The sequence below is a fragment of the Mchenga conophoros genome, linkage group LG17, assembly GCF_057382185.1.
Source record: "Mchenga conophoros isolate Kocher_MC1m ecotype Shallow Benthic linkage group LG17, M_conophoros_male_GT1.1, whole genome shotgun sequence".
Classification (NCBI taxonomy): domain Eukaryota; kingdom Metazoa; phylum Chordata; class Actinopteri; order Cichliformes; family Cichlidae; genus Mchenga; species Mchenga conophoros.
This window is the reverse complement of record NC_140542.1, coordinates 26,762,860-26,785,091: the sequence shown is the minus strand read 5'-3', so window position 1 is coordinate 26,785,091 and position 22,232 is coordinate 26,762,860. Positions and strand designations below refer to the sequence as shown.

At 39.1% G+C, this 22,232-nt stretch overlaps 2 protein-coding genes across 2 annotated transcripts; one reads left to right on the top strand and one right to left on the bottom strand.

The window, feature by feature from the left end:
* The first annotated feature begins 1,012 nt into the window (after positions 1 to 1,012).
* guca1aa (guanylate cyclase activator 1Aa) lies at positions 1,013 to 7,708 on the top strand. The gene is made up of 4 exons (XM_085251922.1): positions 1,013 to 1,361; positions 4,538 to 4,687; positions 4,787 to 4,880; positions 6,704 to 7,708. Exons 1-4 carry the CDS (start codon positions 1,164 to 1,166, stop codon positions 6,829 to 6,831), a joined length of 570 nt encoding a protein of 189 aa, XP_085108048.1. The 5' UTR covers positions 1,013 to 1,163; the 3' UTR covers positions 6,832 to 7,708.
* An 848-nt stretch (positions 7,709 to 8,556) lies between these two features.
* orc5 (origin recognition complex, subunit 5) lies at positions 8,557 to 21,453 on the bottom strand. The gene is made up of 14 exons (XM_085251431.1): positions 20,568 to 21,453; positions 19,693 to 19,785; positions 16,986 to 17,171; positions 16,591 to 16,665; positions 13,569 to 13,680; positions 13,151 to 13,281; positions 13,014 to 13,062; positions 11,152 to 11,242; positions 10,991 to 11,046; positions 10,724 to 10,836; positions 10,375 to 10,422; positions 10,175 to 10,285; positions 8,949 to 9,061; positions 8,557 to 8,807 (listed from the first exon to the last, which is right to left on the bottom strand). Exons 1-14 carry the CDS (start codon positions 20,679 to 20,681, stop codon positions 8,762 to 8,764), a joined length of 1,338 nt encoding a protein of 445 aa, XP_085107557.1. The 5' UTR covers positions 20,682 to 21,453; the 3' UTR covers positions 8,557 to 8,761.
* Between the last annotated feature and the right edge of the window lie 779 nt (positions 21,454 to 22,232).

Sequence of the window (22,232 nt, the reverse complement as noted above, 5' to 3'; positions counted from 1 at the left end):
CAAATAAACTTCTCTAATGAGATCATTTGTAGTAACCTTCTAATTCTGGTTCATTTTTTTAAAAAATCCACAGAAAAGCTGATGCTGTTGAAGCTTTTTTTTTTTTCTTGATTAAAAATGGCTTAAAGGATAAACAGAGTATTTATAACCTGCGATATATAAAGATATTTGTTTCACAGGATAATTATTAAACAGCATGCCAAACAGGGTCTGTTAAAGAAACTTGCTTTGGCCTTTTTATTGATGAAACAAGTAGCTACATATTACATACATACTTAGATATTATCTAACAAAAAAAACCCTAAGTTGAAATGCAGAAACAGTGCGTGAAAAAGTGAGTACACCCCCGCTTTAGCAGCAGTAACATGAAGTAATCGTCTTCTCTGTAACTTTATCAGTCTCACACATCGTTGTGGAAGAATATTTTTTTCTGGATTTTGTTAATGCATACCTGAACGCTCCTATTTAACAAACTGCCTAAACTTCTTTTACGAGTGTGGAAAAACCACACTAATAATCACCAATAGAATGCTGATTGATGTTTTTAGCAAAAGTTGCAGGTACCAGAAATTTGATTTGCAATTGTTTTGACTTTGTGGGTTTGATGAGACCGGCCCCCGGTCATTTTAAACATTTAAATTCGTCAACATTAACTTATATCATAGGTCTAAATAGAACGTACACAGAAGAACTATGAGAATGTTTTGAAGCTTGCTTAGTCTTCACCCAAAGCATTAAATCTGCATCGCTCATACCCGAGTCCACATGCTGAGGCAGATGTATCCCATCGCTTAGAGGCAGGCACTGCACGTGAGGGATGAAAGCTGCATTTGTGTCTGTCAGCACATCTCAGGGTAATTGTGGAACAGCCAGGCTGCCCTTCAAGCTGGATGATTGCATGTTTCTCAGGATTACAGCGAGTGATTAGACACAAGGAGAGGACCAAGAGGCGTGGATCACCTCAACCCCCCCTCTACACACACACGCTTGAGCTACAAAAGGGGCCATCCTGCCACTGCTCTCACTCTAAAAGTCCCAGTGTTGTGTGACTGTGAAGAGGGACGGTCTTTGCCTACTTCACAGTAGACCACTTGGGCTGTGAGGTCTGAGTCCAGTTTGTAACAGAGTCCAGCTACCTTATCTGAGTTTTGGAAAAATAAAAAATGGGCAATTCAAACGGCTGCACCGTGGACGACCTGCAGGCTGTGGAGATGCACCTGTGGTACAAGAAGTTCATGACTGAGTGCCCCTCAGGGCAGCTCACCCTGCACGAGTTCAAGCAGTTCTTCGGGCTGAGAGGTTTGGACCCAGAGGCCAACGCCTACATTGAGCAGATGTTTCGCACGTTTGACATGAACAAGGTGAGATGAGTCTGGATTTCACCACACATTTAAACACAATCAAAGATGACAGGATGCCTCAAGAATAAAATAGCGATATAACGATTAGAAGCTAATGTAGAAGAATACATCTATGATTCTCTGAAAATGAAACATGAGCAAATAATTTTCTTTAGTTCTCAACACGTGTGTCTAAACAGTGTGTATCTCCATGGGGGATTTATTATAATGTGTCATATGTACATGTTAAATAAAAATATAAGCTTATGTTACCTGCATATTTCCTTTGAACCCAAATTATTACTGTTTCTCTTTTATCTTGTTATTATTTGTGAAAAAAACATTAACTTTTAATTAAAATTAGACACAATTAGAAAAAGTTAATTCTTTAGGCTGGTTTTTGTTGATTTACATATTTGAATCAGAATCAGAATCAGAAACTTTATTGTCATTGTCATGAGAACAACGAAATTAAGAATGGTCCCCGATCATTGCATCATCCCTAGCAATATCAAAATATAAATAAAACAATAAAATTCAATAAATAAAATAGATAGAATACTTAAAATACTAATAAGATATAACAGTAAAACATTCACATACATTCCCACACACATGCTTCAGACCGTGCATAGATTAACACAAGAGTGGCGTGATGGACATTTTTTTGTAGTATTCAGATGTGTTATTGCAGTTGGATAACAGCTGTGTTTGAGTCTATTAGTCCTTGCTCTGATTGCCCTGTACCGTCTGCCTGAGGGCAACAGTTCGAACAGGGAGTGGCCAGGATGTGAGGTGTCTTTTATGATGTTTTGGGCCTTTTTAAAACAGTGGGCGTTGTGTAGAACTTCCAGTGTGGGGAGAGGGCAGCCAGTGATCTTTTGGGCGGTGTTAATGATCCCTTGGAGTGCTTTCCTCTGAGCCCCTGTGCAGCTAGTGTACCAGATGCATATGCAGTAAGTTAGAACACTCTCAATGGTGGCTCTGTAGAAGGACACCAGCAGTCTCTGTGTGATGTTATTCCTCCTGAGAATTCTCAGGAAGTACAGTCTCTGTTGGGCCTTTTTCAGCAGCTCGGAGGTGTTCACACTCCAGGAAAGGTTCTCCTCTATATTGACTCCCAGGAAGCGGAAGCTTGCCACCCTTTCTACACAGTCCCCATTTATGAATAGTGGTTGGATCTCTGCCTTTTTCCTTCTGAAATCTATTAAGAGTTCTTTGGTTTTTGAAGTGTTGAGGAGGAGGTTATTGGCCTTACACCATGACGTCAGCTGCTCCACCTCGTCTCTGTACGTAGACTCGTCTCCCTTGGAAATGAGCCCCACCACTGTGGTGTCATCTGCAAATTTCACAAAGATGTTGCTGTGGTGGCGAGGAGTGCAGTCGTGTGTGTAGAGAGAGTAGAGCAGTGGACTGAGCACACAGCCCTGGGGTGAGCCAGTGCTGAGACTCAGGGCTGAGGATGTGTGATGGCCAACTCTGACTCTCTGTCTACGGCCCGAGAGGAAGCTATTGATCCACATGCAGGTGCTGTATGGAAGCCCCAGGTCTTGTAGCTTGGCCACCAGTTTGTGTGGAAGGATGGTGTTAAAAGCTGAGCAGTAATCCACGAAGAGCATCCGCACATAGCTACCATGCTCTTCCAGGTGAGTTAATGCAGCATGGAGTGCTGTGGCTACAGCGTCTTCCGTGGATCGGTTTGCTCTGTAGGCAAACTGGTGTGGATCCAGGCTGCGGGGCAGGGCTGCTGTGATGTGTCTGCGGACCAGCTTCTCAAAGCATTTCATTACCACTAATTGATGTTTGGAAGTTCTGATGAATTATTATTTTTTAACTACAGGAGTCATAACATAGTGTATTCACAATAATGAAAAAGGCAGAAAAAGCATAGGATAGTCTTTCTGTAGAAGCTGGAACAAAATATTACCAGTAATTCATCGATTTTTTATTTTTAATGTTAAAAAGGTAAAATAAGACTGAATGCATTAAATATTTTATTTAAAAAAATAGCTGCTTACCACATTTATCTGAACGTTGACTACGCAAAAAGGTATTTCTTTCATAATATGAGAAATTGTAGGAAAATTATCTGTTTTTTACAGATAAGTGTTTGGGATTCCTCATATCTGCGGGTTGAAAATATTATTTTGATATTTCCTGACGGTTACTTTCTGTTAATTGAGATGGTCTGTTCCTTGCTTCTGAAATCTTTAATGTTACATTTAAAATAAACAAATGAGAGAAAAAACTTCTTAAAACATGTCTAGATTAAAAATACTTGTATCATTCAAGGACACGAGTTCTCTAAAATTAACCTCCCTTACAACAAGCTTGAATATATGAATAAACTGCGCATCAGACAGGCTGGTCCAGAGGCTGATGTGGCAACTATAAAGACACAAATATAGTCCAAACATCTGCAGAGAGACTGAAAACTTTATACTGAAAGACACAGCTTACTAAAAAGGTGCAACGTGCACAAATCGATGCAAGCAAAGATAAAAATACCTCTAAGACATTCAAAGAAAACACCAATACATGCAAAACAACCACAAAGACACCATTAAACTACAGAGACACACAAAAAACAGAAGCAAAATCAACAGAAACAGAAACAAAACAGATGATGTCATACCTGGATTTGTGGTTTCAGTGTAGGGTGCATAATCTACCTGTCCTACCCAGTGTGAATGTGAGGCACCAACATATCTAGGAAATTCCTGCCTGTTTGGAAAACCCATGTGGGGAAAAAAAAACAATTTAACAGAAAGACTTTAAATACCAAAATATATTAGACTTGCAAACGCATGTTCTAAGTATAGGGAGAGTGTGTCCCCTGTATCCCCTTTGATCCCCAGTTTAATTGAGAGCATCTTTGAGGTAGCAGTGGGGTCATGGCAGGATGTCTGTCTGAGGAGCTGCATGCTATATTTAGCCCCCCACCCTGCTCAGCTTACAAAAAATGCCACGGTAATCTCTGAATGATTTAGACAGTGAGATTATCTGTGAATGCATGCTTTGATGCTGAGATTGTTTAGACGCAGACAGGAGATAATCCTCCGTCCTGGCGTGCTTCACTTCCCCTTGGATTGTTTTTGGAGCTGGGGATCTATTTCAGCTGAGGGATGATGCATTTGTTTAGTGATTATAATGAATATAAAACATGGATGGTCGTGGTTGACACTTTGATTCTGCAGGACGGCTACATAGACTTCATGGAGTACGTGGCCGCTCTGAGTCTGGTGATGCGGGGAAAGATGGAGCACAAGCTGCGCTGGTATTTCAAACTGTATGATGTGGATGGGAACGGCTGCATTGACCGCCACGAGCTTCTGAACATCATCAAGGTACAGTCATTCCATCGTGCACCAGCCACACTGCATGTCTGAATATTTGTTTTAGCCTCTAATCTGGCAAACATACTGATTTTCCTCATCTTCTCCCAGGCCATCCGTGCAATCAATGGAAATGAAAATCAGGAAACATCTGCGGAGGAGTTCACTAACCGAGTGTTTGACAGGATTGATATAAATGGAGATGGTGAGTGTGCGCTGGCACAGTACGGAGAAAAGGGTTTAGGACAAAATAGATCATGGGTGGACAGAGATTAGACATTCACTCTCAAAACAAAACATAAGAGACTAAACCTGATGATTTTTTTTTTACTGGTTTAAAGTAGCTTTCTAATATCTATCAATACACATTTATAATGAATAAAAACAGGAAGTATAATGTTGCTCAGTTAGATGTATACAAAGTACTGAAACAGTAGACGTATACTACTTATAGTAGTTCTTATCACATAGAGTATACTTAGGAATATAAATGATATCTACATGGTTCATCATGTACTGAAATGAACCATAGCCAAAGACCACCGCAACATGTGTTTTAACCTATATTTGTTTACAATTTGAGAAAGTACTAACAGTTCAGTTTTACTCTGTTATTATTATTATTATTATATTATTACTACTACAGGTGAAACTACTGTCATACTTAAAGGTACTTTTATAGCAAATCTGAGCTAAAGGGCCACCATTAGAAATAAAAATATGCTCTTAAAGGTACAGTCGGTCATTTTTTGAGGTTATTTAATAGGAAATCTCAATGTTTGAAACACTCCACCTTAAAACTTGTCGCTTTTAGCTTTCTCTCTTCATGCCAGCTTTCCTCTGATTCACTGCCTTCCACAAACTTGCGCTCAGACCGTATGAGAAATATCTACAGTAGCCCTGACAAGTCAAACACACTGCAGCTTAACACGAAAACACAAGCAGATAGAAAAATCCTGCAAAAGACAAAAAAAATATACAATAAAATAAAATAAAAGCTAATAAAACACAATGCAAGTGATGTGATGAATAGCTACAGTAAACAACTCGTAGCAAACATATGAACGATGTGATTAAAAACACAGTTACCTGCATCTCATTTTCCTTCACAACACAGATGGATTCTGTGCTTTCTTTAATCGTCTCATTGCAATCGCATGCTTTGGTTTCTGCTGTCACTTCTGCAACTGTTGTTGCAGGTTCAGTGTGTTTGACCTCTCAGGGCCACCATAAATATCTGCTCCCTTTGACAACAGAGTAGAAAAATTGCCTTAAACTGAGCATTTAGAGCGGTCCGAAGTCTGAACTTAGTGGTACATACACTGACCCCATATTTAATATGAGCATCCACCAATAGATAGGTCCATTTTAACTGTTGGGTTTTATATATTTAAAGACCCATTTAGGAACAAGGTTGCAAACTATCTTAAGTTATAAATACTGTAATAAGTGGTTCTACTTCATGCTGTAAGCTTGCCTCTGTATGATTAATAGCTATGTAGAAAATTTTTGCAAGTTTAGAAGTTAAATGAGGATTTATAATTGCAAAATAGGTTATAGAATACGAGTGAAATGAGTCCAGAAACCTTCGTAAGCTTATGTGTCTGTCTAGCTGGGTGTGGGTGTTTTAGTGTATGAATGTGTTCTCCATAACTGTGAGATTAAAGGGATGCAAACAAATAAATAATGACATAAATAAAATGAAAATATTCACCAAATCAAAATTTAAACTTGGAAGTGTTAAACGTGTTTTTGGAATCTCAAACGTTTCTAAAAACACGTTTATCGCCTTTGTAGTTGCAAGCTACCAATGATAATAATTTAAAAGAAAATAGCTGGAGGAAAGTTAGTGACATTTACTGACATTTTCCATTGTTTACTTAATATCACGGCACCAGTAATATTAAAATATCATATCAATATATCAAACTGTCTGTTATGAACGTGACTTTGTTGCAGGGAGAAATGACAAATTAGCCGAAAACCCACTCAAATCTGACCAAAAACAACATGTGTCTCTTCCAACAGGGGAGCTTTCCCTGGAGGAGTTTGTGGCAGGCGCTCGCAGCGATGAAGACTTCATGGAGGTGATGATGAAGAGTCTGGATCTCGCCCACATCGTGGCCATGATCCACAACCGGAGGCGAAGCGTTTAGGATCCGTCCCTTCCGATTACCTCATCCTCATTCACGATTTGACCTGAGTGTCTCAGTCAGTCGGGTCATTTTATAGACTGAGATTTCTATTAAGATTGAATCTGCTTTAATATGATTCCAGTGTGTCTTGGAGACTGACACATATCTTATGTTTGATCTCTAAAGGAGTGACACATATGCACTTTAAATGGGATGACTCAGTCAGCCTTTGCAGACTGCTCATTGTCCTTGTTTAATGATGGCGATCGCTCCCAAGGCCACCTCGGCATGAGGGATGATCTCTCAGACGGTCCACTTACCCTCAGACACCCTGAGGCATAAAAGAGGGAGATAGTGGAGTAGCAGAGTGGCAATTACATACACTCGACTAGGCTTTCCAAATCTTTTTTTCTTTATATATTTCTGAGTTCCTCTGCACCAAATTACTCAAATCTCTATTTACCCGCTCTTGCCTGGGGGGGTTTACAGGAGGGAGCTATGACACTGCAGTGTGCTCAACATCCATGCTAATTTGATTAAGTCAGTGGCTGTAAAACAGGAGCAGGTGGGAGATGTGGCAGTGAAAAAACAGTTATCAAATGTTTACCTTTTATATACATTTGTAACTTTATTATTATTATTTTTTAATCTTTTGAAAACAAAAGTTTAAGTTGGAGCGAAACGCAGGCTTGTGGTTTTGCAGCTTTTCTCTCTGTGTGTGGGAGTTTCTTTGGCTGAATGGTTTGCTTTTTTTATTCAGCATTGATGCAGATTAGTTTTGTTATGTTTGTTGGCTATGCTCATCTTGTGCCTTCTGTTGGAAGACTACAGAATGTGTTTGAGTTCAGCTTTTGCTTATTTGTACACTAAAAATAAACAATAAAAAAAACAACACACACACTTTGTCTACTTTTCATGTTTTGAAGATTTACCAGGAACAAATTATCCCAGAAATAATCTTACTAATTTAACAGGTAGAAATTGCAGTTACAGTCAAACTGGGTGTTGGACGTAGTTTTACACCAACAACCATGTTCAAAGCCACTTAAACCACATTTCTTCCCCAGTTTGAGCTTCAGCAGGTCACCTGGCTGATTAGATATTAGCGTTAACAAGCAGATGAACAGGTGTACCTAATAAAGTTGGTGAGTGAATATTTATAACTATGTGATATTCTTACAGCTTAGCAGTTTGTGGGTATGATAATATCAGCCTGGAGACATAGTACTGCATATCTGCTTTTGTTCTTTATCTTCTCACTGATCTATTTAGAGAGTCCTCCAACTACTTTAAAGACTCGCATATTTTTAGTATTTTTCTGATCTTTGCTCTTTCAACCTCAAATTACTGTAAATCCTGGAGCAGAATTTAGGGGATGTTTTTAGACATCATCTTTCATAAACACTTATAAATTGTATTAACAATATGCCCTGACCTTAGTACGCTCATACAACAGATTAAAAACACATTACTGACATAAAATCCCGCCTTTGAGCAAGGACGATGACTCACCTGCATGGTGCCAGGATCACTTTGCATCAGTGCTTCTACAGCTGCACACCAGTTTTGTTTTTCCTTTTTCTTATTTAAATCGTAACAAACAGAGTATGTACTAATTTCTTTGTTATACTAAAGCCTAAACTAGATGTTTGCAATATGCTAAAAATTAAATAAATCTCTAGTATATTTGTTATGAACACACTGAAAATGTAACCACAAAAATAAACCAAAATAAAGTTTCAAGTTACAAAGATTTATTTTCTACAAATACAAACATTTAAACGAGGAGCTCATTTATCAACCACAAGGGGGCAGCGAAATAATTGGATTAATTTCCTCCTGGAGCTTCTTGTGTTTCCAAATACTTGTCCTTAGGTGAGTTCTTGCAGAAACAAATGTGCCTTTGTCTGACTGTCACTGCGTGTCATCTCTCTGTTAATGCACTGGAGGCTCACAGAAAGTCGTACAAATACTTGACAATATCAAAGTTCACCGTCCTGGAAGATAAATCACACAAAGCAGATTTTCAGTGAAAAAAAAAAAGGAAAACTGTAAAAAGTCAGTTCACTTGAATAATTCAGTCAGTCTCATTCATGTGCATTAAAAGGATGAGCGTGCATGCACACACACGCACAGACCTGGATATGGCGCAGATGAAGTCCAGAGAAACGGCACATTTGTACTTCGGGGCGTCGAGCTGGTCGTCATGACTGACCTGAGCCAGCAGCTGCAGGGTCACCAGCGAAGAAATCTAAACGGGGACAGAGGAAAACCAAAATGAGTCTCTGCTCCACTTCTTAAAACGCAGCTTCTCCACTTTGAAGCAGAGCCATTAAATGATGGTAGCCAGTCACACAGATATGGGGCGAGCCTAATTGCCTAAAAACATTTCATGCTTGGGTCCATAGATAGGTCTGTGTTTAGCTGCCTTTGACCATATGGCTAGGAAACTGTTTAAACTTAAAAAAAATAAAATAAAATCAGGCTTGATTTAACATGAAACACTGCACTGTTACACACAGGAAACAAAAAAATCCTTTACCATCCTTTTGTTATAACAGTGTACATTCCTGTTCAGTGGCTTATCAGGCAAATTGGAAAAAAGTGTGAAATTATTTTCTATATTGGGTCGTACCCTGAGGCCAACTCAGGGTACGGAACTACACTTCAGGACTAAATGAGGGGAAACAGACTATTGCAGAGCTCTGACATAACAAGGTGGTGGTGTTTAAACAAGTTAAGGAGAGAAATATTATCAGATCTCTTAGGAGATGAATTCTTTTTGGATAAGTTATCTTAGTGCACACACAGTTCAGTGGAAATGAAAACACGAACTCTTTAATTCAAATTCAAATTATTTGTTCCATACCACATTATAGAATCATTTAAACACAACAGATGAACAACAACACATGACAAAATAGCGCCATTATTTGTTTAATAAAAATTAAGCCAGGAATAGGAATTAAGAGGATGAGCAGCAGCCAGCTGCTAATCAGATGTGCTCAGTAAATGTGGGCACCTCCATAAAAGCAGAAGTTTTGGCAGCCTTCAGGTCTCAAGCATTCAAATGTGTCAGCACAGTGCCAAGGAGGAAAAATGTCAACTATGTCCCGCTTGCGTACCTACTGACGTTGTTGTCAAATGTCATCTTTATGGGGAACGAGCTAAAAAAGCAACAGTGGCTGCCCATCAATCTGGGAAGGGTTTTAATACCATTCCCAAAAAGTCCAAAATCCATCATTAAGAAATATTATCCACAACTGTTAAAGATTCAAGACAGCTGCCAATCCTCTCAGGGGTCTGAATTTTTAGTGAAAGTTGGCACAAACAGCAACTCTCGACTGCTTTAAACCAGACTGACCTGTGAGAAGATGCTCGCTGTCGGGGCGACTCTGCTGTCCACCACACTGTAAAAGATGGCAAGCAAGCGGTCCAGAGGGAAGGGCTTTGGACCCAGAAGGTGATTACTTGTCTAGAAGACAGACAGATCAATATAAACATTGTGTTACATGTTTCCAAATGAAATCAACGAAGATGTAAGAGTTATGTCAGAATAATCACCTTTTCATTTTTCTTCAGGAAGTTTGTTTTTCTTATTTTACCATGGTGCTGTTGAGCAGAAACAGAAGATGTGATTCATTTGATTCATTCACAAAACCATGACTTAGGGGAGAAGGTTAAGAAAACAAAAAATCCCCCCCAAAAAAGCTTAATAAATGTATTTTTCTCCCAAAGATGAGCATATTTGGGATATTCATTCTCACTAACACAGCCAAGAATAAAGAAAAAAAGAACTTTTGACTCACTGCAAACTTTGTACTTATGCTGACCTCATTATAAGAATTTTTTGCATTACAGTGTATACATGGCTGAACATAAAAAAAGTATTATTATTATTATATTCCTTTACCTTTAAAAAGAAGCGTTTATCTGTGCGTGCAGGGTTGTAGGAAGCCAGATAGGCAGCAATCAACAGGAACTTGGAGTAATAAGGCAATTCAACATGAGTGTGAGCTGATAAACCTTTCAGAAGACAAAATAAATGCAATAAGTCCACGTCGTCATATTCTTTCCTGCACTAAAATTCTGTTTTCTTGCATAGAAGAAAAGAATTTAAGCGTAAGTGACCAGTGTTTCAGTTTGACATCTGCTCTGTAATCGAAATCAGTGCAAATACCTCGCAAGGCTCCGGCCTCCTTCTCCTCCATTTGCTGCATTTGCTCCCACTGCAGACTAAGCAGAGGACAGAGAATACACATGGATGATGAGGCTAAAAAAAAAAACCCCATTAATAGTCTAAAAAGCAGCGCATAGCAAAATAATGCAAAAAGTTCAGACCTGGACACCTCTCGAAGGTAAACCGTCTGCATGGCTTTTTTCAAATGTGGCTCAATGTGTTTCCACAGCTTGTGGGTGTCAGTCTCTTTCACTAAACACACAGCATAATTACAAACACCATCAGAAAGTGGTGGAAAAACAGCAGGAAAACCTCAAAAACATTTGTAGAAACAAAGCAATTAAAGCAGCACAGATCAATATTTTAACCAGCTGAGAATGAACACTCGGCTCAGCTATTTCACAGATTTCCTTCAAGCTTTTTGGGTATTTTTTTATGTGCTGACAGTCTCCAAACTCTACTCTCATAACACTCATTTCCAATCACAGCGGGCGCCCAGAGAGAAGCCGAAGCATCAAACGGACAAACATCCACATACTGTTTTCACAATAGACCCAAAAAGAGACAAGATAGGATTTCTAAATGTCAAATTCATTTTAGTGTCTGGAATATGAGGAGCCTCTGAAGCTACAGTATATCAGAAATGTGGAGCTACCCCACAGGGTTTGAAAGCAGGGACTGTGATTTACCCGCGTGGGCTTCTTGTTTTTGTCTTCGAAGCTTGTTGAAGACAACATGAAGTAGCTTGAAAATTACCATCATTGAATCAAAGAAAATAAACACAAAGACAGTTATGGCACAAAGGGGAGCCTTCACAACATCGCTCATAACATACACTCAGGAAATATACACCCAGTGGCCTCTTTACTGGGTACAACTGTACAAGTGAAGGCAGCCCAAAGCAATACAAAAGTTTTGCTCTATTATTTTTATTTTTAAGGCAACATTGTTAGATCTGAGTGTTTACATCATCTGAATACATGTTTTTGGTTGGTTAGAGGCAGAATTCCAGGTCTGCAAAGTCATAGTTTCACATTATACTGGGAAGTAATTTGTATTATAAAATTTTAACAATTTTATTTCCAAAGATAAAGACACACTTGAGTTAAAATAGGACAGTAAACTATTTTTGACTATAAAGAATCAGTGGTTACCAGGTGATCACATTGAACTTTTCACATTTGGCGACCAATCGGAAATAGTTGCAGTGACCAAGTGGTTGCAGCATGCAGCAAGTCAGGCTCTGGTTGACCACTTTTAGATTGCAAGGTGATCTGGACTGGACTGGCTGTGATCACTCTCAGACATATTGGCAAAGGGTTGTAAAAAAAACTGCCTTCTAATTTAATATGTAGACAGACTGCCAACACACTGCAATTTGACTCTATCTACTCCGATGAGCGCAACTTGCCTGTGATGCGTCTCTTAGAAATAGGAGGCTAATCTCAATAGAAAACAACTTAGGTGCCAACTGATTGTATTCAGGTTATATTCCTATATTAAAGCAAGATTGTCCAGCACCTTTGTCATTCTGCAGTTAAATCACCATCCTGCAGCAGCTGTATGAGGTTTTGGCTGGACTCTGAGTGTAACTAGTTTGAATTTCTGTAGAATGAGAGTTTCTGTCTCCACAGACGGAAAAAGCTTTGCAACAGATTTGAGATCTGGGCCAATTTATCACAGTTAATCACAGATTAAATGCAATTTCCAGCTTGACCTCATTCAGTCTCAAACTGATAGCAGTCTGACTCTGTCTTATTGCTGTTTTATCTCCATCTTGAGGCCCCAAAGTCTCTCTCAAGATGGCATTTGACTGCAAGTTGTCACAAAAGCAATGATTAGTAGCATTAGGTCTGTTTCTGGCCACTGTAAATGTCACATCTATATCTAAAAGCTAATGATCCGCAGTGTCTGCTGGATGTGTAAGTATTCTGCAATTACAGTTTCCATGATAACTTTATACAGGTAGTGTGCGTTTTAGTGTGTTCTTTTCAGATGAATGAAAAGACCTCCTCACAATTACCTTTCCCTTCTGCCAAAGGCTCACAGAACTTTGAAAAGTTCAGGGCAGCCTAGTAGAAAAGAACAGAAGAAAATGAGAAAACAGGTGGAAGAATTAAAAATAATCAATGCAACAACTTGTTAATGTGTGTTTCTGACCAGGTGTCGCAGCTCTCTGAGGTCTCGACAGACAGAGTAGAAGACTCCCAGCAGGATGTTGATGTACGCAGAGTAAAACCCAGCTGAATATGAAGAATGCACGTTCTGGGACAAAATCTGTTGCAGCTCACCTACAAACGGTTTAAGGAACAAGAAATAAAGCTTCTCCAAAAACCAGCCAAGTCTCACAATATAAAGTAAAATGATTCATTCACACGCCAAGTGCTGAATTTATACAGTGGTTCTTAAGAACGCAACATTTTTCCCCAGAGTCGCTGCCTGGAGTGTGAGAACAGTATCACAGGTACAAATGTCACAGCTCACGCTGCATATGCTGACCGTGCGTCATCAATACGCAGCGTGTTGTGAGTTGCTCGTGACACTGGCTGCCGTAGCATGTGTGAGGAGGATTATATACTTTTACTGTAGTCAGGGAAATGCAGCAGAAGCGGCTCAAAGCAGCCTGTGTTTGGTCTGAACTTGTCCCAGGCGATTTCACTGAGCAAGATGACGGTAACGTTGTCCCCAACCTGAAGAACAGATGTATGTAGTTAGGATCAGGGAGCTCAGAGAGATGAAGACTCTGAGAACTTCACAGTTACAGACCTCTTTCCTCAGTTGATTCATGTGTTTTATATATTTAGATGTTTAGCTTTGTTTGCTTGATTAAGTTCTTACTGGACATGTTGACTAAACAAAACAAATGAACGCATTTTTGATTATGCAGAAACAATAAACACTCACAGGTTTCAGCTTTTCAAATGTGAACATTTTGTAGGTTTTTTTCTTACGTGTGATGTGAAACTGAATATAGTTCTGTTTTTCCTTAAAGAGAACAATATTTTATAAGCATATAATAAAAGACCTTCTGAATTTGAGTCTCTAAATATATGGGAAAATTTAAAAGAAATAATTCACTTTAAAGCTAAAGCAGCCACAACACAGGAAGAAGTACTGCACCTACGAATGGCATACACAACAGTTCAGATCCTCTACTCTGAAAACATCAATTCATTTTCTGCTGTTTATCCAGTTGTGAGTCTTAGGAGCAACAGTCTAAGCATAGATACCAGACCTCCCACTACCTCCAGCTCTTCTAAAGGTACATCTGAACTTTCTGAAAGTCTGCCAAGGATGTCCTGAGTGTACGCGAGGGTCTTCTCCAGTAGGCCATGTCATATACACCTCACCTAGGAGACGTCCTAGGCATATGCCTCCTCCTATATCATAATTAAATACTGTAAATAAGGAATCCCATCTCCATCAGGGTGCGACAGAGGTAGGACTACAGAGGATATGTTAGAAAGACAGCACAGTGGTAGTGTGGTTAGGGCTGTCCCTTCAAGCATCTTCAAGCCTCACTATGACTGCTTGGGTTTCCTCATTGTATGCAAGATTTATCCTGCAGTTCATTTTATTTGTTTACTTAGATTCCCTTTAAGGCCTAAGATTTATTATTAAAGTCAATTTGTAAGCATGCAGGTGCATATCATACCATTCACGGTAATACCGGTATAATGTTGGGCAATGATAAGAAAATGAAATATCGCGATAGAATATGGGTAAAACGCGCATGCACAGTGCCTTTGTTTTCATACGCACATGGCGGAAAAAGCATGGCGGCGGCGACGGAGAATGAAATGAATGAAGAATGAAAGCGGACCGTTGAATGAAACGGATGAACCAGAATTGTTTTTAAAAAAAATTCTGCAACTTCAGTGGTGTGGAACTGGTTTGGCTTTCGTCCGTCAGATACACAACAAAACACTACTTTTGGTAGAGCATGCTAGTGGACCGTCGTTATTACCGTGTTTTTTGTTAAATACGGCTCACTTAAAATCAATCCTTTGATTTTTCTGAAAATCGACAGTGCCCTTTATAATCCCGTGTGCCTTATGTATGAATTCTGGTTGTGTTTACTGACCTTGAAACAATTTCATGTGGTACATGGCGCTCAAAAATCTGTCAAATGTTTCAGTACGACTTTGCTAAGCTATGAACCCGCAGCGCTTGATGGATTGTCGGAGCATTACGGCTATCGTAGGCAGGAGCCTCGTGGAGTGATGCGTACTGTGCTTCAACATAATATTACTGTATTGTGTGTGTTTAACCTCTTTTTAAGTTTTGTGGATATTATACATGGTTATGCTGAGGATGGGTCGGCCAGTTTCCACTGGAAATGCCTTTTGGGTAAACTGACAACAAGGAATTTGCATTTGCACTGTTAAATTTTTATATAACTTTAATGCACATTAAAAACAGCTGCTTGTTTAAGTGAAAATACATTGATTTTTTTTTTTTTTGCACTAATAAAGTTGTGGAGTTGTAAAGTATTTTGTCTAGTATCAATTATATCGTCAGTTATATAATTATCGCAAATTTTCAAATGTATATCGTGATAAATATTTTTGGTCATATCGCCCTGCTCTTATACCTACAAACACCACCTGCAGTTAAGCATACTTAATTTAAACACACACAGTGGCTTTAATACTGCAGATGCCTATAAACAAGAGATGACAACATAATTTGCTATTAATGCTAAAAGTCTGCTGCATCATTGAAACATGCATATATATAATGTGCAGAGATAAAAGGGATCTGTGAACATCAATAAAATATGTCCACTGTGACCACCACTGTTACCTAATGCAAGAAATAGCCTTAATCGCTATAACTTCTATGTGTTTAGACACAAGACCATTAATCTAGAGTTGAAGCACTTCTTGAATGTTTATCGGGGTTTGGCATGGTAGTGGTTTTTGGTCTGGGTACTTCAGCTTCCTTCTCTTTTTCTTTTAGCCCTGTGATGGGCTGCTAACCTTCTCAAGTTATAACCTGCCTGTTTTGAAAAACGGGATGGGCTCCAGCCACTCTGTCACCCTGAACTGGTTAAGCAGTTCAGAAAAAGGATGCATGGACGATAGACAGAAACTGGAAAACTGCTTTTTATGCTGATTATTTTCTGCATGTCAGTAACACACACACATTTTACGTCTTTCCTGTTAATGTTTTATTACATTTTTTCCCGAAGTTTAGAGATGAAACAACTCCTCATCATCCTCCCGTCCTCCACGTAAGTGTAAATCTGCATCCTAATTATCACTTCAAAATCCAGTGTGGCAGCACTGAAGCAGCAAGCCATTAAAAAGACAGGTTCCTCTTAACGCTCACAATCCGCCGTTAAGCACTTAGCTTTCATTGGGATGAAACACAAATAATCACATAAGTCTTTTTACTTTTGGTGTTTTTAATTAAAATGCTGTGAGTGGTTGCCATCCTTCCTTCCTTAATAGCATTAAAAAGCACCACACACTCAGCTCAAGGTCATCCGTTACAAATGAGGCTCCTCCAGTCCCCTCTTCATCATCCGCACAGAGCAACAACAATAAAGCAACTCACTTTATAGATAACACAAAGAGCATGCAGCACTTTCTCACCAGCTCCTGAAGACGCAGGAGAGCAGAGAGGAGACTGGCATCAGTATCTCTCAGAAGCTCGGCTTTCTCCATTACCTACAAATTACACAGTTAATGTTAATTTGATCTCATTTTATCGCATTTATAATACAGGCAGTGAACGGATGTTTTATCAGAGAGCATTACTGATTAAACCCACTCCTGTTCTGACTGAAAATTACACTTGTTTTCTCCAGGCTGATGCATCTGCAGCTTTGTTTAGCATCTATTTGCACTTGTTATCACTACTAATCATATCATCACACAAACATTCAGGTGACACATGCGAGGAATAAATAATCTGACATGCCATGGGATTAGGGATAATCTCGTATGCCAAGTGAGGAGTGGTTGTGTGTAAAGTGCACGGCACTCACAATGTATCGCGTCTGTTTGGCAGGAGACTGGGAGCACTGCTGTCTGTAGACACGGACAAAGTCAGACAGGGAGGGACTGCGGGGGAGAAGAGAGGCGGCATCGCAGCCAAAGAAGGACAGCAGCACTTGTTCAAACAGCAACGCAATAGAAACACACTCGACGCAGCTCACTGTGGCGTGAGGAAGCTGCAGAGAGAAGGAAAAGGAAGCATGAAAGAGAATCAGTCTGATGTCTGTGGAGATGATACACAGCTTCACACTGTGTTGACTTAATCTTCTGACTGCACTGGACCCTAAATATGTACAAATTACATAATTTTGTGTTACCTATTGAAAGCAAGGACAAGTTATATAAACAGTGGGTTCATTAGAGAGATAACTTTGAATATCTTGAGGTCCAACTTAAGAGGTCACTCCTTGTTTTCCCCAGGACTTTATAGCCAAATGACTAGGGATGGGTATTGTTTAGGTTTTATCCGATACCGGTGCCAAACCGGTACTTTTGAAACGGTGCCGGTGCTTAAACGGTGCTTAAACCGGTGCTTAAAGAATGGAGAACACAAAATTAGTCCAAAAACCTCTCATGTTCAGCTGTTTTTTTGTAAAAAGATAACAATGTTAGCCTTTTCTGCAGCTATAGGGGATTTATGGCATCACTCTTGGCTGGAAGCAGTGCTTAATCAATGGAAAAAACACAAACTTTGTCCAAAAACCTCTCATGTTCAGCTGTTTCCCTCTTTTTCTTTGGTCATTTTAGCCTTTTTGGCCAGGGTGAAGGGAGCATCTGCCATCAAACAAGAAGACAGCCGTATGTAGCTATGATGATGTTTGCTAGTTCACCTTACATGCATTAATTTAATAACGTGGTTAGCCTACTCAACAAATTACACACGAACAACATGAAGCTACTCATGCAGAGAAGAACGGCTGCTGCTGCCATCATCATCTGTCATCATTTCTGCTACACTGGCAGGGCTAGGGGCCAGGACTCTCCTCTTCGTGTTTTTGGGGGATGTTGCTAACTCCGGGTCCGATAACAGGCAACCCACCCGCAGTAGATGTGCTCGGTGTGAGGTCTCGCAGCAAGCTATCAAATACGGCGCATTTCTCGGCTTTTAAAAAAAACGCTATGCGTCGCCAGGTATTTCATCGGATTTGAGGTGTTACCTCCTTTGACAGTATCACAGTATCAGCTTAAAGCACTTGTTGCAGGCTGCTGAGTTTGCATATTTTGCTGTGAAGTACAGCCAGACTTTTGACCGCTTTGCCTTTTTAATCTGTAGCTCTGCTCTAAAAGAACGTACGTACCTGGCCCCGCCTACTATCCTCGGAAACGTAAAATGATTGGCTAGAATCTAAAGTGTATCACAGCTCAGGGAAAAAAAGCACCAAAATAAAGCACCGAAATGTGCGCTGCTTTTCGGTCTGGTTACTACCGTTTATGTCAGAACCGGTGCCATGATGGCACCGGATACCGGTACCCATCCCTACATATGGATTCATCTATAATAAACAAAATCATAATCAGGGATTAATCTGCATTAAAGGCTGCAGCCCTAGTTGGCAATTAAATTTTCACATTGTGAGAAACCACCCGATGGGAGTAAAACATTATTCAGAAACTGCAGGAACCAAAAAGATCAAGAACAAGTGATTTAAGAAACAATAGTCCTAAGAAGGCTATAAATTCTCCGTATTTGAATTTATTTATTTTTTTAAAAAAAGAAGAAGACTTCCATGTTGTCAAGTCACATTTTTGTGGCTATGCGAGATATGATCATTAATAGAGTATCATTAAACTGTAAAACAAAGCATGCTATGAGTTTTACATTTGCCAGACATCTCTTTGAAGGTGGTGAGGGTTTCTTGGAAGTCCAGGTCTGATCCAGAGTAACATACGCTTTACCCCACATTTATTTTGCTGCGATATGGACACCCTCAGTGGCACAGGATAGCATGCTGGCATGCACCACAGTTCAGGTTGTCTCCTTTAAATGTTTAACATCAGGCTCTGCACAAAATTACAGTAGAACTCACTGCAGATGAAACGGGTCTCTCTTGTAAATGAGACGCTGAGTCTCAATGGGACTATCTAGATATTTGGATATTAAAAATATTTGGATATTTAAAAAAAAAATAGCTGCTTTCTAAGAAAGAGACTTCTTTGGTAGCCATTACCCATCTATACTGAGTGCATTGGCATAAAGTATGTGTGCAAAGAGAGAAAAACATCTGAAGGTCTTTGATCTTTAAATTTAATTTATACAAGAATGCTAGCAGTAAAATTGTTGCTTTTCTTTAATGTTTTTTCCCAGTGATTTTAAGGGAAAAATGCACCTTACACACACTCAAACTATGCAAAGATTTGTGTTCTTGTGTGATTTTGTACTTTCAGTAAAACTAAGTATTTTCAAGGACTCTTTAAGTGATTGAATAAAGAAAAAGTTCATAATAACACAAGTGTCAACTTTTTATTAAAGTTATAAAGGCTTAAAGGAGTCCATAAGTCAAATTTTTCTAACTCAAGTAACTGCCAGTGCAATAATATTTAGCTGTCCATCCTTTATCGCACTTTTACCTGCCATGTATGAGGGGAATTAAGAGTGAAGTTAGTTTTTATTTTATGGTTTTAAATACAGGGCCCTGTAGCATGAACACATAAGAACATTATTCAGAACGTTCACTAAATAGCAGATATCTCCCTCACCTCCAGCTCCTTCATCAAAACGTGCATCACGTGGCTTTTCCCTGAGGCTCGATGACCGTAAATGAGGATTGAAGGGTAGCTGTACTGGTGCGGCTGGAAGAACAAAATTCAGCATCTTTACACTCAGTAGAACTGTCTCACTCGATCAAGACCACTATCCACTTAAACCTTCTATCAGCTTTCATCAGCACATCGCAAAGTAATAACAGCCAAGCTCTGATATGATTAAACCCAGTGTTAATGTCAGTAATCAGCCATAGTGCTAACAGCTCATAGACTCAGCTTACTTAACGAATCTATTTAAAACCCTGAGTGAGATCAAATGACAAGTAATTAATTTTTATAACAAGGATAAAATAAATTGCATATCTATTAATGATTTTAATCCAAGACAGACATCAATTACTGGTACTAAACTGTCCAAAGCTTCAGATCTACATTTTATAATCTAAGATAAACATTTTGAACAATGAATTTTAAAGGGAAATCTCATCAGATGATCCAAATATGTCGACATATTTACTAAATTACACTGGATAACACAAATAATGCAAAACTTAACCCTAGAAATAAGAAAATGACATTGAGCTACTGAGATATTGAGATTTAAGGTTTAGGAAAATGACTTTTATTTTTCCTATACTTTTTTTTATAAAAACAAAAAATATAATAGTAATAATAATAATAATACAAGAAAATTGTAAAAGAGTGAAAATGGTCTTTAATGCATCATATATCAGTAATAAAACTTTTTAAATCAAACACATAAAACACTGAGTTTTTAGGACGTTAAAATCTGAATTAGCATGTGTCTCTGCGTCTTTTAATGTGGCATACTTTAAAACATTAAACGGAGATGAGTGGAGACTTCTTACCTGCCCCATCAGCGACAGCAACATTTCAGCCTGGACCTCTCTGCAGGGCAACTTCTCTGCTACCCCCTTCAACCTCTCCTCATCGTATCCCGGGTGCTGCAACAGCGCCGTCATGCTACCACCACACCGTTTATGTGAGCTCAGCAGAGTTCTGCTAAAAACAACTGACTGACGTTAGCTTCAGCTCGTCCAACTCCAACCAGACGACGAATGAACTCCGTTGTTCAGACAAAAAAAATGAGTCAAAGGAGTAATATCATCAAAAATCATGTGCTGTAAAAACCATAGGGTGCTGAGGAAACATTCATGCCGGTAAATAAAATGTCTTTAAGACTTAAAATGCGAAGAAGTCTTCAGTTAAAGTCCGAAACACCTTAAACTCAGTCAAGACCACTTGCTGGAGTTTCGCGCGCGCCTTCAGATTGCGTCACATGCTGTCATTCGGTAGCAGCGAATCACAAGTGAGACACGAATTCTGGGTAATGTAGTTTTGGGAGTGAAACAAGCACATTAGAAATTCACTGCGGATTCAAGATAACTATTTGCGATATTTCCCAATAAACGTGGATCAAAGCAAGTCTTACATACTGCAACATATTTAATTGTGCTTTCACACACTTATAAACATACATTCTAGTAATCTATGGGTAACATCTGATGTAATCTGGTACATTGCAGTGTACTGGTAGTACACTAACATAACCAAAAACAGAAGAAGGTATAGTCATCATAATATTAAAAGTATATATTATTTCAATTTGATGCTTTTTTTAAAATGTTATTTCTTTCTCTCTAGCTAATCACTCACTCAGATACATAATCTTCAGCTACATTCTTATCCACTCATCCATCCATATGGAATACAAAAAAAATCATTTTATATATCAATGTAATGCTTAATGTAATATCCATCCATCCATCCATTCGCTTCCGCTTATCCTTTTCAGGGTCGCGGGGGGCGCTGGAGCCTATCCCAGCTGTCATAGGGCGAAAGGCAGGGTACACCCTGGACAGGTCGCCAGTCTGTCACAGGGCTAAGACAACCATTCACACTCACATTCACTCGCACATTTACACCTAGTGGCAATTTGGATTATCCAATTAACCTATCCCCACAAGTTGCATGTCTTTGGACGGTGGGAGGAAGCCGGAGTACCCGGAGGGAACCCACGCAAACACGGGGAGAACATGCAAACTCCACACAGAAAGACCCCGGCCTGAACTCAGGACCTTCTTGCTGTGCGGCAACAGTGCTAACCACCGTGCCACCGTGCTGCCTGCTTAATGTAATATTATAATATAATATTTTTAATATTTTTTAGCAAAATAATGATGAAAAAGACGTAATATCCTGCACGTTTCGTTCTTGATGTGAGATTATCATTATTATTTTTCTTGTTATTTATTTATTTTTGCCAGTTGCAAGAAATACATATAATAAATCGTTGTTGTAGCCTACTGATCTAGTCTTTGTGCTCAAAAAGCTTAATATCACAGACCAGAAAATGGGCTACAGTTTAAAGAATGTACCAGTCTAGGTAAAACATTAGAGAAAAGACCCTGCATCTTGGCATTTGATTATCAATATTTGAATAGCAGATGCGTTTATATCCACTAATTTCCATACAGTTATTGTCGCAGTGATCAGGCGTAAAATCGCTTCGC